General features: G+C 50.0%; 1 protein-coding gene across 1 annotated transcript in view; it reads right to left on the reverse strand.

Moving 5' to 3' along the window:
• The window catches only part of LOC102455781 (uncharacterized), a 133,811-nt gene that overhangs the window by 30,845 nt on the left and 88,627 nt on the right, over positions 1-14,339 (reverse strand). The window contains exons 62-70 of the mRNA XM_089773316.1: positions 13,431-13,630; positions 12,404-12,616; positions 5,191-5,336; positions 4,541-4,668; positions 3,031-3,163; positions 2,541-2,673; positions 1,821-2,033; positions 1,219-1,345; positions 678-889 (exon numbers count right to left, since the gene is read on the reverse strand). Of these exons, the coding sequence (XP_089629442.1) occupies positions 678-889; positions 1,219-1,345; positions 1,821-2,033; positions 2,541-2,673; positions 3,031-3,163; positions 4,541-4,668; positions 5,191-5,336; positions 12,404-12,616; positions 13,431-13,630 (1,505 nt within the window). The remainder of the gene's footprint in view (positions 1-677; positions 890-1,218; positions 1,346-1,820; positions 2,034-2,540; positions 2,674-3,030; positions 3,164-4,540; positions 4,669-5,190; positions 5,337-12,403; positions 12,617-13,430; positions 13,631-14,339) is intronic.

Raw genomic sequence — 14,339 nt, forward strand, 5'->3', positions numbered from 1 at the left:
TTCCTGTGCAGGAACAGGGGCTTAGCACCAGCGGCGGATATAGGGCAGGGCGAGCGGGGCGGCTGCCCTGGGCCCCATGCTTCAATAGGCCCCGGGCATGTGCACTACCTGTCGGCTGTGGCTGTGGAACATGCACGAAATTGTGCTGCCCCGGGCCCCGCGCTTCAATAGGCCCCACGCCCTGGGCTCCGCAAGACTCTCATTCGCCCCTGCTTAGCACTGCAGGGCTATGAAGTGCAAGGTGCTTTTCCATTCTGGACACAAGCCCTTCGAAGGCTATATTTCTATGAGCACCTCCTCACTCCCAATGAACATCTGCCTCAGTGGCACCCAATAACCCCTCTTGTGGCTGGTCCCGCTACAATGCAGGTCTTCTGGAAGCTTTGAGAATGAGCTCGCCATTCACATGCACAAATGATGTTTATCTCATGATGCATCTGTCTCTCTGCAGGGCAAGAGCACTAAATGCTCCCCACAGATGATAGCAGTTGACTTTGCAAGAGGCACCATCCAAGGTAATCCTTGGAGCAAACTGACTAATCTGAAGGGACCAGTTGGGCCAATCAATGCATGGTGCCTATATAAGTCCTCTCTGGTTAATGGAAAGAGGAAGGGTCCCAGGAATGTCAGCAATAGGCCCCTTTGGTTTAAGATATCATATGCCCTGGCTACTGTACCTGTGATAGTTGCCCAGTCAGGGGCTAAATGTAGTGCCCGATGTTTCAGAATCCCATGCCTGGCCAGCTGGTATGGAGAAGAGGGCTGGAAGGAAGCACTGACAGGGTCACAGCCCATGTTCTCCTCATTCACAGCCACAATCAAGATATGCTCCTGGATGATGTTATCCCTGAAAACGTATCTCCCAGGAGCTAGGAAAACATGGGCAAACCTGCAAGAGAGAAGGCAGATACAGGTAGATCCAGCTGCCTTTGGCATTAGGATCTGTAGCCACTAGTTTCTCCAGCCAGAAAGCTAAATGCCTTCTTAGGAAGACTCAATGTCTGTGTTAATTCAGGACCTGATCCAAAGCTCACTGAAGTCAAGGGGAGGACTTTCCCTGGACTTCACTGCATAAAACCCTCAGGCCTGGATTTTCATGTGCTGCTCCCTGTCACACACCCAGCCTTTCGCAGAAGGAAAGAAGGGAAATGTGCAACATCTCATCGAGGCAACTCTACTCACTCTTGAGCTCCCTTTCCCAGTAGCATAAGGAGTTACCTGGAGATATTGAGGTGAGTCTCCCGAATGAGATAGTCCAGTCTTCGGAAAGGGCCAAAATCCCAGCTAGGATTGCTGTTGAACAGGTGCTGCTTCTGATAGACAGGGTAGTGGCTGGAAGCACGATCTGAGCATGAGAAGCACAGAGTTAGCCATTCTGAGCCTCTTGGTTAGGGTGGGTGCAATCATGCTGCATGGCACTGAGAAGTGCATGGGACCCAAGGGGTGTGACACCACCTAATGATAACACTTCGAATGTGCATACCACTGGGAGGCTCACTGTGCTTTCCACACAGACAAGAGAAGCCTCACAATCCGGGGGAGGTACTTCAATCCTCATTATACAAATAGGAAAATTAAGAGAATAGTTAAGTGCCATGTCCATGGTGTCACACTGAGCCAGTGGCAGGTCCTAGAATAGACTCCAGGAGCCTTGCAGGCAGGCATGTCTAAAGGTAGAAAGGCAGGGGACATGTGGAAGAGATTCAGGCATGCAGTACCAGCTGACACTTTGGTAGACAGTCAAGGCGTGGTGGTTCCAGGCAAACAGGATGACTAGACTGACTAGAAGACAGCATGAGACTCTACATGACGAGACTCACCCTGGGGATGGATGGTGAGCTGGAAAAGGATGGCATCTCCCACACTCAAACACAAGATAGGGTTGGGGATGTGGAGTAAAGGGCGAGTGTCCTTGGAGGAGGCAGTCTGCTCGCTACGCCGTCCTCTCTGCAATGGCAGATCCGACCCAACATCTTCCGGGGCTGGGCGTGGTGAAAAAGAGGACAGGAGAGGGAACTTCACTGGGAAAGTGCCTGCCAGAGAGGCAAGATCAGACACAATCTACTCCTGGACATGGAAAAGCTGCTTTTCCCCATCCCACCACACCACACCACCCCCCCCTTCTACTCTTGGAACTCAACTCTACTCTCACTGAGACTGGTGTCAATCAGGAAACACCCAACTGAAATCAAAGGTCCACTGGCGGGAGAGGCGCGTCAGACCTTTGCTCAGCACTGCACTGGTTGGCAATGACACCGAATCCTCCAGTAGTTTATTGGAAAACTAGAGTGATCTCATAGCCACCAACCAGATAGTTGTGGCAGGTAGGTGCCGGGAGGGAGGGGGGGGGGGGCGGAGCTGAAAGTGCAGCCAATCAATGTTCCTCTGACTACAGGGCCACATTCTAGATTTCCTGTAAAAGGGGACCTCCTTGTTTAACATGGAACATTTGGACACAAATCTCTGCTGCCCCATGTAGCTCAGAGGGAATATAAGGCTATTTGCTGACTCTTCATCTTTACTGAGATCTCATGACTCACCTGTGAGGAATGCATCCAGTATGGCTGCACTGGAAATAATGAAACCAAATACCCCCGTGGGATCAAACAGAACCAAATGCACTTGCTGGCTCTTCTGCACATGTTCATCTGGGCCCAGAACATTTGTCACCTTCTGCAAAGTAGAGCAGGGCCAAAGGGGACTAGAGAATGACCGGTGATACTACAGTATTAACGTTGGAAGCAGCCTCCCTCCCGCAACCCTGCTCCATCTCTACCTTCAATGAATCTGCCTAAGACTCCCTAGAGACACCTCTTTCCTACATTCAGCCCCATTCAGTACATCCTTGCTATTCTGTAAGGATTCACCATCTTCTTGCTTTCTCAGTATTCCATGTCCTCTGGACAATACGGAGTCACTCCCTCCTTCCTGTGTACAGTCTGGATTCTCCACATCACACCAACACGCCTGGCACAATCCCCATACCTATGTGCAATGTACTAGTGTTCTCCTCAGCCTGCCTCTACTCACTCTGTGCTCTCCTGCCTCAGTCTTCAGGAAAAGCTCTGAATCAGTGCCCAGGCTCAGAGAGATCTGTGGGGCATTCTGCAAGCACTCTCGATCGCACAGCTCTTCGGCAGAGATGTACTGCTCACAGCGACACCTTGCCAAGGAGAGAAAGGGTTGTGGTTACTTATAGTCACTGGGTACGCAGCTGCAACATGCTGATGGTCAGACTAGCTTCATTATTCTGTAATCTGCATAGTCAAGTGATTATTTCTGTAAAAGCTGGAACATAGTGAACTTCCAGAGTCAATGACATGTGAGGTCCATCTACTGCAGTACCTCAGAGTGAGTGATAAGAACCAGACCGGTTTCAGAGGCAGTCATGTTAGTCTGTTTCAGCACACACAACAAATAGTCCAATGGCACCTTAAAGACTAACAATTTTATTGTGGCATAAACTTTCGTGAATTGCAACTCACTTCATCAGATGCATGAAGTGAAAGAAACAGAAACAAATAGTAGGGATACAGAAGTGGGTGTGTTACATCAGAGCTAATTTAATCAGGGTGGATGGATAAGGAGGTGAGAATAGCTAAAGTGGAAAATTACTTATTGTAATGAAAGAGCCATTGTCAAATTTGCATATGAGTTCCAGGTCAGCAGTTTCACACTGCAGTCTGTGAAGTTTTTTTTGCTTGCGGATGGCAACTTTCAAATCAACTTTCAAAACAGTTCAGTTTGGCCAATGTACATGGCAGAGGGGCATTGCTGGCGTACGCTGGACTATATCACATTAGTAGATGTGCAGGTGAACAAGCCTTCGATGATATGGTTGATGTGGTTAGATCCTATGATAGTGTCACTAAGGTAGATGTGTGGACAGTTGGCAACAGGGTTTGTTGGAGGGATCAGTTCCTGGGTTAGTGTTTCTGTTGTGGGGTGTGTGGCTGGTTGTGAGTGTGTGTTTCAGGTTGGGGGGCTGTCTGTAAGTGAGGCGTGGCCTGCTTCCCACAAAGCAAGGGATCATCATCTAGGATAGGCTGAAGACAGCAAAGCCAACAGCCACCGTGGGCCCCATGGCCAGGTGTGTGTGGGGCCTGTATCCGTGCCCAGAAGGGGTGGGGCTGAGGATGAGGGCAGTCAGCCCTTAGCACCACCCACTCTGCAGCAACCCCAACCCCAGCCTTCAGTGTCACACAAAGCACCCAGCATGGCACTCCAGTTCTCTGGTGGCAATTCAAAGGGGTCTGGGGCTCCAGCCACTGCTGCTTCTGGGAGCCCTGGGCCCTTCTCAGTCACTGGGCCCCGGGGCAGTTGTTCCCAATTTGGCAGGCCTTGATGCGGGTTCCTCTACAGTGAGGACCTGGGCTGAGGACATCATCTCATTCACACAGACCACACAGCACTTCCTCCGCTCCCGACCTGGGCCAGTTTCACGTGATGAACTGACCGGGAAGTCACTGGCTACGTAACCCATCACAAATACTCTGAGCTGGCTGGTGCTTTCCTAGCAGGAGGCTGGAGTGAGACTTACATGCCCAGCTCTGCACTGAGCTCTCCACTCGGCGCACCGCAGAAGGGAGAGCAGTCATGTAGTTCGGGGGCAATGCATTTGCGTGTGGATGCCAGACGGACTTCCCCAGGAGCACAGCGCTCCTCTACCTGCAACAACAACACGAGCACACACACGCAAGACAGGCTTAGGCACAAACACATTACGCCATGGCCAGAGCAGCATCACTTGAGTGGTCTCTCCCCGCCCCAGCCAACAACCAAGCCCCAATATTGGGCGGGTAACTTCTCCTCCGGTGAATGGGTGGTGAGGAGGAACAATGAGAACAATTTCACATCCGCTCTGACTGAACTAAGCCAGAATGACAATCCCAGAGACACAAGTCCCATAAATATAGCCTCATACCATAGTACATAAGCACCTCGTAGCACTGTGGTGAGGGAGAGAAGTATTATCCCCATTTCACAGACAGGGAAGTGAGGCACAGAAAGACTGAGTGTCTTGCCCAGGGTCACAGAGGAGTATTTTGTGGCAGAACAGGGAATTGGTCCCCCGATTCTTCAGTCCCAAATTTGTATTCTCACCACAGCACCATCCTCCCATATGTTACATTACCTGCCCCTCAGCCATCCAGCCTCAGCTCGTAGGGCTGTTCTGCAGAAATATCTTACCTGAGGCTGGCAGTCTTGATCACTGTTGGTGTCAGAATTTGTCTTGCCTCTCTCATCATAGTAGATGTATCCTGCTTGACAGATACAAGAGCCATCTGACTCCTGAAAAGCCCGGTTCAGCCCATGGCAGCTACAGCTCCGAGCCCCTTTGAGACAAGAACAACAGTGCTATGGAATTAGATGTGCAAATCAATGGAAGGGAGCATGTTTTGTGGAACAAACTGTGCCCACCAAAAGGGAACTTTCCCTATGTCATCTGCTTCCCATCTGGCTCCATGGTGTACCTGACAGCTTTATTGACATACCCAAATGCACAGTCACTTTATCCTTGGAAGGTTTATATATCTCCGGGTATGTCTACACTACCCTCCTAGTTCGAACTAGGAGGGTAATGTATGCATACCGCACTTGCTAATGAAGCCCGGGATTTGAATTTCCCGGGCTTCATTAGCATAAGCGGGGAGCCGCCATTTTTAAATCCCCGCTGCTTCGAACCCCGTGAAGCGCAGCTACACGGGGCTCGAACTAGGTAGTTCGGACTAGGGTGCCTATTCCGAACTACCGGTACACCTCGTTTCACGGGGTTCGAAGCAGCGGGGATTTAAAAATGGCGGCTCCCCGCTTATGCTAATGAAGCCCGGGAAATTCAAATCCCAGGCTTCATTAGCAAGTGCGGTATGCATACATTACCCCGCTAGTTCGAACTAGCGGGGTAGTGTAGACATACCCTCCCTCTCTCACTCTGTGTGTGTGTGGGGGGGGGGAGCATGATTCAGCTGCCTTATGCAGCTGCAATATTGTCAGAGAAGTTCCTGTGGCAGGATCCTTCACTGAGAGGTGGGAAAGACCCAAGTGGGGTTGGATGCAGAAGTGGTAGGTAGACAAGCCCTCTTAACTTGTCCACTGAGCCATCTGGGTCACGATGGTACCTGCTGAGGCCTCTGTGGATTGCTGTCCCAGACCACTAGGGGTGACTGGAAATGCTGGAGTTATGCAGCAAGGCAGAACCCATCCTGTTATCTATCCTTCCCTCTCTCTTGTGCCCAATGGGATTAAATCCCCTCAGCTACCACGGTTTGTGTGGGGAAGGTTAAAGTTCTGTGCACTCAGTCTCAGGTGTGGTACAGAGGAGGCGGGAGCTGAGGGTTGGAGGCAAGCACAGACCATCCCAGAGACCCCAGATGGTCGTCCTATTCACAGATCAGGAAGTCAGTCATAATGAGCAGAGGCCAATGGTGTTTTACCATCCCTCTCGAAGCAAGCAAAGAGAAGTTACTCACTTCGTGCAGTAACAATTGTTCTTTGAGATGTGTGTCCCTGTGAGTGCTCCACAGCTGGTGTCAGGCTCGTCCTGGCACCACAGAGTGGAGACTTTGAGAGCAGTGATCGGGTGGGCTGCACATGTGCGAGTGGAGAGCGACGCTTCTGCCTTTGAAGTAGCATGCGCAGCCTGCTTCTTTGTTTCTTCTTTGACACCCTCATGGGCTGCTATTATTGCCCAAAGAAGCGGTGAGGAAGGTGTGTAGTGGAGCACCCACAGGGCCACACATCTCGAAGAACAATCGTTACTGCACGAAGCGAGTAACTTCTTTTTCTTCTTTGAGTGATGTCCCTGTGGGTGCTCCACAGTTGGTGACTGTGTAGACGTGCCTATTGAGATGGATGATGGGCTTTGATCAATTGCTACAGATCGTGGAGAGACCTGCGTTGGCTACTGCGGTATCTGTTGTGGAGCATGGTGGAATAGCGTAATGCTTTATGAAGGTGTGATTAGATGACCATGTCGCTGCTCTGCGTATTTCCTGGAGTAAAACTCCCTTTAGGAAAGCAACGGATGTCACCATAGCTCTGGTGGAGTGGGCCTTCAGATTCATTGGTAATGCCCTATTGATGTTATGAGCTTTGCTATGCACTGGGAACACAGTGGATTTCCCTTGGACCTCTCAGACAGGGAAACCATCAATCTCTGGGATGATTGAAAGGATCAAGTTCTATCGAGATAGAAGGCAATTGCCCTTCTGATGTCCAGGGTGTGTAATATAGCTTCTTCCCTGGAATGATGTGGTTTTGGGTAGAAAGTGGGAAAGATTATTGGTTCATTGATATGGAATTCTGAGTTCACTTTGGGTAAGGAGGACAGGTGTGGCCACAGGATGACCTTGTGCTTGTAAAAGGTTGTGTATGGAAGTGAGAAAGTGAGAGCTGCAAGTTTGCTGACAGGCTTGCAGAAGTGATCACCAGAAGGAAAAACGTTTTCATGGTAAGAAAGGTAAGTGGTGCAGTTGCCATTGGTTCGAAAGGTGGTCTTGTGAGAGAGTGTATGACCAATTCTAAGTCCCACGTGAGGGGAAAGGGTTTTTGAGGTGGGTGAAGGTTCTGCAGGCCTTTCCAGAATCTTTTTGAGAGGGGGTGGGCAAATATGGAGAACCCATCAATGGAAGGGTGGAAGGCCATAATGCGCACCAGGAGCAGTGAAACTGGCAAATTTTGTTGTTTCAGGTGCATGATGTACTCCTGTACTTGGTGAAGCAGTGACCTGGATGGTCCGAGTGCCCTATGTGTGCACCACTGTGCAAACTGGTGCCACTTGTATAGGTAAGTCTTGCATGTTGTTCATCTCCTGCTATGCAGCAGAACATTTTTCACTTGTTGGGAGCACTGCTGCTCCGCTCCCAAGAACCAGATAGGTACCATGCCATCTGGTGGAGCATTTGTGGTTGGGGGTGAAGTATTGGCCCCCGGTTCTAGGAGCGCAGGCCTGGGTGGTTTGGAAGTGGGTAGGGAGGTCGTAGGTGATAAAGACATGTGAACCATGTCTATTGGCACTAGGCTGGAGCTATCAAGATCACCCGGGCCCCATCCATCTGTATCTTCCGGAGGACTCTGGGAATGAGAGGAATGGGTGGGAAGGTGTATGGGTATAATAGGTGCCGCCCCTCTCCCCCAAATGAGAAGCATGGCATCACCCAAGGAGCCATGCTCTGTGCCCACTCTGGAGGAGTACTGGGGACATTTGGAGTTCTGCCTTCTGGCAAAGAGAGCTATCTCTGGTTGCCCCCATTAGTGGAACAGTTTGTGGGTGATCTGATCATGTAGTTCCCACGCATGTTCTGTGAGGAAGTTGCGGCTGAGGGTATCTGCCATAATGTTCTTGTTTCCAGGCCAGTATTCTGCCGAAATGGTAATATTGTGGTGGATGCACCAATTCCAAAGCCTGATCGCTTCTGCGCATAGTGACTAGGATCTCACACCCCCTTGGCGGTTGATGTAAAACATAGTTGACATATTGTCGGTGAGACTCCGTATGGAAGAGCCTCGGATATAAGGAAGTGCTTGCACATGTTGTGGACTGTTTGAAGCTCGAGCAGGTTTATGTGCAGTCTTGATTCGTCTTTGGACCATTTCCCTTTTGCAAACTGTTGTTGGAAGTGAGCTCCCCATCCCATCAGTGAGGTGTCCATCATAATTTGTTTGGACGGCTGGTCCTGGTGGAAAGGTACCCCGTTGCAGAGGTTGTGTACCTGTGTCCACCATTGTAGGGAGGTGAGGACTTTTGGGGGAGGGGAAACGTGCCTGTGGATCTGACGGCTGGCTGATGTGTACACTGAAGAGATGTTGGAAACAAGGGAGGTGTTGGAAACAAGGGAGGTGCAGCCTGGCATGCAGGACCCCGTATGTGGTAGCCGCCATGTGCCCCATAAGTTTGAGGCACTTTATGATGGGTACCGTTAGGCTGGTGGTAATGGTTATAACAAGATTTCTTATATTGTCGAACCAGTGATTGGGGAGATAGGCTCGAGCTGTTGTGGAGTCTATACAAGCCCCTATGAACTCCAAAGATTATGTGGGGCGTAGTATGGATTTCTGCTCTTTGATGATGAAGCCCAGAGACTGAAGCGTAGTCTTCATGATTGTGACCATGTCTTTGATGGTCCGTTGTGAGGTACCTCAGATAAGACAATTATCTAGATAGGGGATATTGTGATCCCATTACGTCTTAGATATGCCGGCCACCACAAGGGTCTTGGAAAAGACTCTGAGGGCAGATGAAAGTCCGAACGGGAGAATTCTGCATTGAAAGTGGTCTGAGGCTACCATGAATATAGGAAGCGCCAGTGTGTTGGGTGCATTGTGATGTGAAAATACGCATCTTAAAGGCTGAGGGCTGTGAACCAGTCCCCCCTCTCCAGTGTTGGAATTATTGTGGTGAGCGTGACCATTTTGAAGCATTGCCTGCAAAGATATTTGCTTAATTGTCCAAGATAGATCTCCAACCTCCTGTTCTCTTTTCAGTGAGAAAGTAATTCAAATAAAATCTGCTCCCTTTGTATTTTTTGGGTACCCGCTCTATGGCTCCTATTTTGAGAAGGTGTAAAACCTCCTGCTGGAGCAGAGTCTCATGAGAGGGGTCCCTGAAGAGGGAGGGAGAGGGTAGGGAGGTTGAAGTAATTGCCGTGAAAGGGATAGAATAACCATAGTTGACAATTTCTAGGACCCACTGGTCTGTAGTGATTACTGCCCACTGATCGTAGAAGGGGCACAAGTGATGATGAAATATATTGTGCTCACCTGGTTCTGTAATTGGGGGAAGGTTGGGCAAACTTGCTGCCTCGAGGCCTGGGTCGCAAAAGAATGGTTGTTTGGGGCCCTCTTTCGTTGGTTTCGAGATCTGAAGTGGTTTTGCTCAAAGGGTCGGTATTGGTGCTGTCTAGTGAAGGTTGTGTCCCTGTGTCTTTGATAGGGCGTGTAGCGCTTTCTTTGGTAAGGAGGAGTGTACATCCGTAATGTGCAAAGGGTAGTGCGTGAATCTTTGCTGTAATTAGTGCTTCATTGGTACCTGCAGCAAACAATTTTGCTTTGTTGAAAGGCAGGTCCTCTACTTTGGCCTGAGGTTCTTAGAGACTCCCACTGCTTGCGGCCAAGATGAATGTCTCGTCACCATGGATGTCGCAGTGGACCTAGCCACAGTGTCTGTGGCATCCAGGGCCATTTGCAGCACTGTACAGGATATAGTGTGACCCTGCTTAATGATTTCCTCGAGGATAGATCTTTTATCCTCTGCAAGCTTGTGTATGAGTTCTATTAATTTTGTGTAATTGTCAGAATCATGATTTGCAAGCAGTGCTGTATAGTTAGCTATGTGTAGCTGGAGGGCTGATGAAGAGTACACTTTTCTCCCAAACACAGGGAGGTGTTTGTGATCCTTCTCCTGTGTATGTGGTTAATGTTGTGGGTTCTTGGACCTATGATTAGCAACGTCAACCACTACGGAGTTTGGTTGAGGGTGCAGGTAGAGAAAGTCCATGCTTTTAGATGGCATGAAATACTTCCTATTGGCCCTTTTATTAGTTGGAGGGGCCATGGCAGGTGTTTGCCAGACTTCATCAGCAGCCTCAAGGATTGCTTCATCAAGAGGCAGTGCAATTTTGGACTTCGCAGAGGGCTGTAGATTCTTTAAGAGTTCGTGTTGTTTCTTCCGGACCTCTGATAAAACTACCTCCTGACGGGTAGCCACCCTTTTAAATAGGTCCTGACCTATTTAAAAGGGTGGCTACCCGTCAGGAGGTAGTTTTATATCATCAGTGGATGTTGGGTCATTTGGAATAATCGCTTCATCAGGAGCGAGGATGAATTATCATTCAAATCGGTGGACAGTTGGGTCATCCTTGATCTGTCCTTCCTCTAGACCTGAGCCCTCAGATGAGGAATGTGCTGCATCTGAGTGCATGGAGAGCAGTAACCTTTGTGTGGGTGTAGGTGGTGCAGTGGTGTGTCATGGTGCCCACTAATAATAGAAGGACCATTGGCTGCGATGAGAGTCATAGCAATGACAATCAGTGTGCCACAGGGTATGTTGATAATGTGGTGGTTTGTAAGCCCCATAACGTGCGTGTGCCCTATCTGGGGAGGAATTTTGTGAGTAGAACATGCTCCCTGTATCCCCATAGTAGGCACTGAATTGTGATAAGGACGGTGACCTTGGCGAGCCCCTTGTTTGTAGTGGGGATCGCGGTGTCATGGTGAAGGCTCAGGATGGGACAGGGTCCTAGACCCCCTGTCATGTCCTGGTGGTGCTCGTGTTTTGTGACCTGAGGAATGGTGATGGGATGCAGGCTTGTAACCCGTTGCCGCTCTGGTTGGCACTTGTGGTGGTGACATGGGTATAGCCGTGACCCCAGGGGATCTAGAGTTAGTGTAGGGTACTAGGGGGTGGCTGGAGGAAGCCCTATCAGTTTTCTGTGCCACAGGAGAATGTTGTGCCCTCAGTGAGCCAGATGCCTTTAATGCCAGTGGTGCCTCTGTCACCACAGGGCCCTTACTAGGTCCCGTTTTTTTGGTAGTTGATTGAGAGGGCTGTTTCGAGCACATCTTTGAGCCAGCTCATTATTGAGGAGGCTTGAGACATTTCCGTTCCTGGCTCATCTCCTTTGCTAATTCTTGAGGAGTAGAGAGCAGGCTGGTGCGGGTCTAGGTTCTGAGCGTGTTCTCTGAGGAGAAGGGCTTGGATGTTTGCCCTGAGGAGAAGTTGTGCTCGAGACCTTATTTCCCTCTTGATAATTATGGGGGTCTATCCATAGACTCCGTGCGCACTGTGAGCTCCCTTTCTTTGCAAGCTCTGGTTGTGAGGCAATGGCAATGGACACATTTCTGAGGTACATGTGTCACCCCAAACAGTGGGCATCAGAGGCTGACAAATTCTCATCATTTGCTGCATCTTTTCTCCTTAGGAGAGTCTGGCATGTCTCTCAGAAGCTATCTATAGTGGTACGAGCAGCTGAGACTGTTTGTGGATCGCTGGTTTCTGTTTCCTTTTTCTTTTGTTTGCCACTGCGCGGCGGTAAAAGCTGGAGGCGGCGGCTTTTTTGTTTTGTTTTTGTTTTCTGTGTAAAAAGAAGGTAGTGCTGAGTGCCTCAGGGCTATCTAACCTGATAAGGTGGTTCCGCCTTGTCTTGCAGAGCGCGCTGAAGAGGAGAGAACTGAGCTCCGTCTGTGGCCGAGGGCGGCGAAGAAGGAACTGAGGAGAGACGGCCGCGCGCGCTACTTCAAAAGGCGGGAGCGCTGCTCTCCGCTCGCGCATGCACAGCCCGCCTGCTCGCTGCTCTCAAAGTCTCCGATCTGCGGGGCCAGGACGAGCCTGGCACCAACTGTGGAGCACCCGTGGGGACATCACTTGAAGGAGAACGTGGCTTTCCCCACACTGGCCATGACTCACCTGGCTGTGAGGAGGAAGAGCTCCCACAAGGGAAACACCCTGTCTGAGCAGAGAGGTGGTTGAAGGATCCAGCAGGGCAGGCATGACATTCTTCAGGCTGCTTTGCCAGACTGCTGTTCCCATGGGTCCCAGGGGGGCAGGGCACTGGTGCAGGAGCCATGGCAGGGCAGTAATACCCCCTGGGGCAGGGCTGCTGGAGATAACTTGCTGTGCCTGGGAAAAGCAATGGGGGCATTTCAGACACAGAGACTGCTGTCCCCTCCAATGGGGAAACACTGGGCAGAAAAGGAAAAACCCAGCCCAGTGCAATTCAGGAGACAGGCCCGGGGAATAAATTATTCTATTGGGATGGGGCCTGTGGCACCCAATGTGTAAATACATGAGCCTCACCATGCCCTGCACAAGTAGCTCATGTGCCCAGCATGCCTAATAAAGGATCCAGGTGGAAACATCGCCATCAGCTGCTTGAAAGATTCTTCCTTTCCCTTGAAAGCTAACATGTGGCTGTGTCTACATTGGCGCGATCTTGCGCAAAAGCGGCCGCTTTTGTGCAAAGCTTGCTGCCTGTCTACACTGGCCCCAAGTTCTTGTGCAAGAACACTGACGTTCTAATGTGTGAAATCAGGGCTTCTTGCGCAAGAACTGCGATGCTCCCGCTCAGGAATAAGCCCTCCTGCGCAACTGTTCTTGCGCAAGAGGCCAGTGTAGACAGGCAACATGAATTCCTTGCGCGAGAAAGCCCGATGGTTAAAATGGCCTTCGGCGCTTTCTTGCGCAAGAGAGCGTCTACACTGGCACGGATGCTCTTGTGCAAAGGCACATGCCAGTGTAGACGTTCTCTTGCGCAAATACTTTAACGCAAGAACGCTTGCGCTAAAGAATATTTGCGCAAGATCATGCCAATGTAAACGTAGCCCCACAGTCACATGGGAAGTCCTGAGGGTTCTGTAACACCCAGATTCACCATGGGGCCCTCCTCCCACAGTCCAGCCTCCTCCTCCATGCATTCCCCTCCTCCCTCAGTTACCTTGTGGGCAGCTGAAGCCTGATGGGCAGGGCTGGCAAGTGGAACCGATCAGGGAATCACTCCGGTAGGTGCCTGGATCACAAACCCTGCAGCATTTTTCAAAGGAGTCCCTTGAGCCGGTCACATTCAGGGCTGTGTATCCTCCCTTACAAAGCAGTGGATGGGCGCTGCCTGGAGGGCAGTAATAGGGGAACACACATCTATGGGGAGAGACAAAGGCCAGAAGCAAAGTTAATGGGCAACACTCTTTTGCTGAATTTCCTGGTGGCCAGGCTGGGAGGTAACTAGTCTTCACAGCATCCCAGAAGGTTTATATATCCAAAGGAGAGGAGGAGGAGGAGAGAGGATATAGTCCCCAGGAAAAATAGCAGTTAAACTTCTGCCTGGGAGGAAATAGTTGCTACATTTTCAGAGAAGTGATAGAACGGAACCTGTTTCAAATGGAAGGGTCTGTATATATTTAGTCAAACTCCATTCGAACGCAGTGAAGCTTCTCTCACTACACTATAAACAGAGTTTCACCATATCACAGTTCCCTGAAAGCAGGTTTGAATGCATAGGCAACCGTCTAAAACCCAGAGCTAGATGGAGAGTGATACTTGCATGGATACATTCAGAATGACCCTCAGGGGCACTACAATATAACACCAGAGTGGACTGTTAGACTATACAATGTGAAAATATCACCTCATATTAAATTAGCAAAAGCAGCATTTAATTCAGAACCTTTGGAAAGGCTCTCACGTTTCTGAGCACACAGTTCTGGATTATGGTGTCATGGGGATGCAGATAACACGTAGCCATGCAAACCTACATTTTATAATTTCCCAGAATGAATTTCCAAAAACATGAAAGTAACTGAGGGTATGTCTACACTACAAAGTTAGTTCAAACTAACGGACGTTAGTT

This window comes from Pelodiscus sinensis, chromosome 25 (assembly GCF_052426305.1).
Source record: "Pelodiscus sinensis isolate ZL-2025 chromosome 25, ASM5242630v1, whole genome shotgun sequence".
NCBI lineage: Eukaryota > Metazoa > Chordata > Testudines > Trionychidae > Pelodiscus > Pelodiscus sinensis.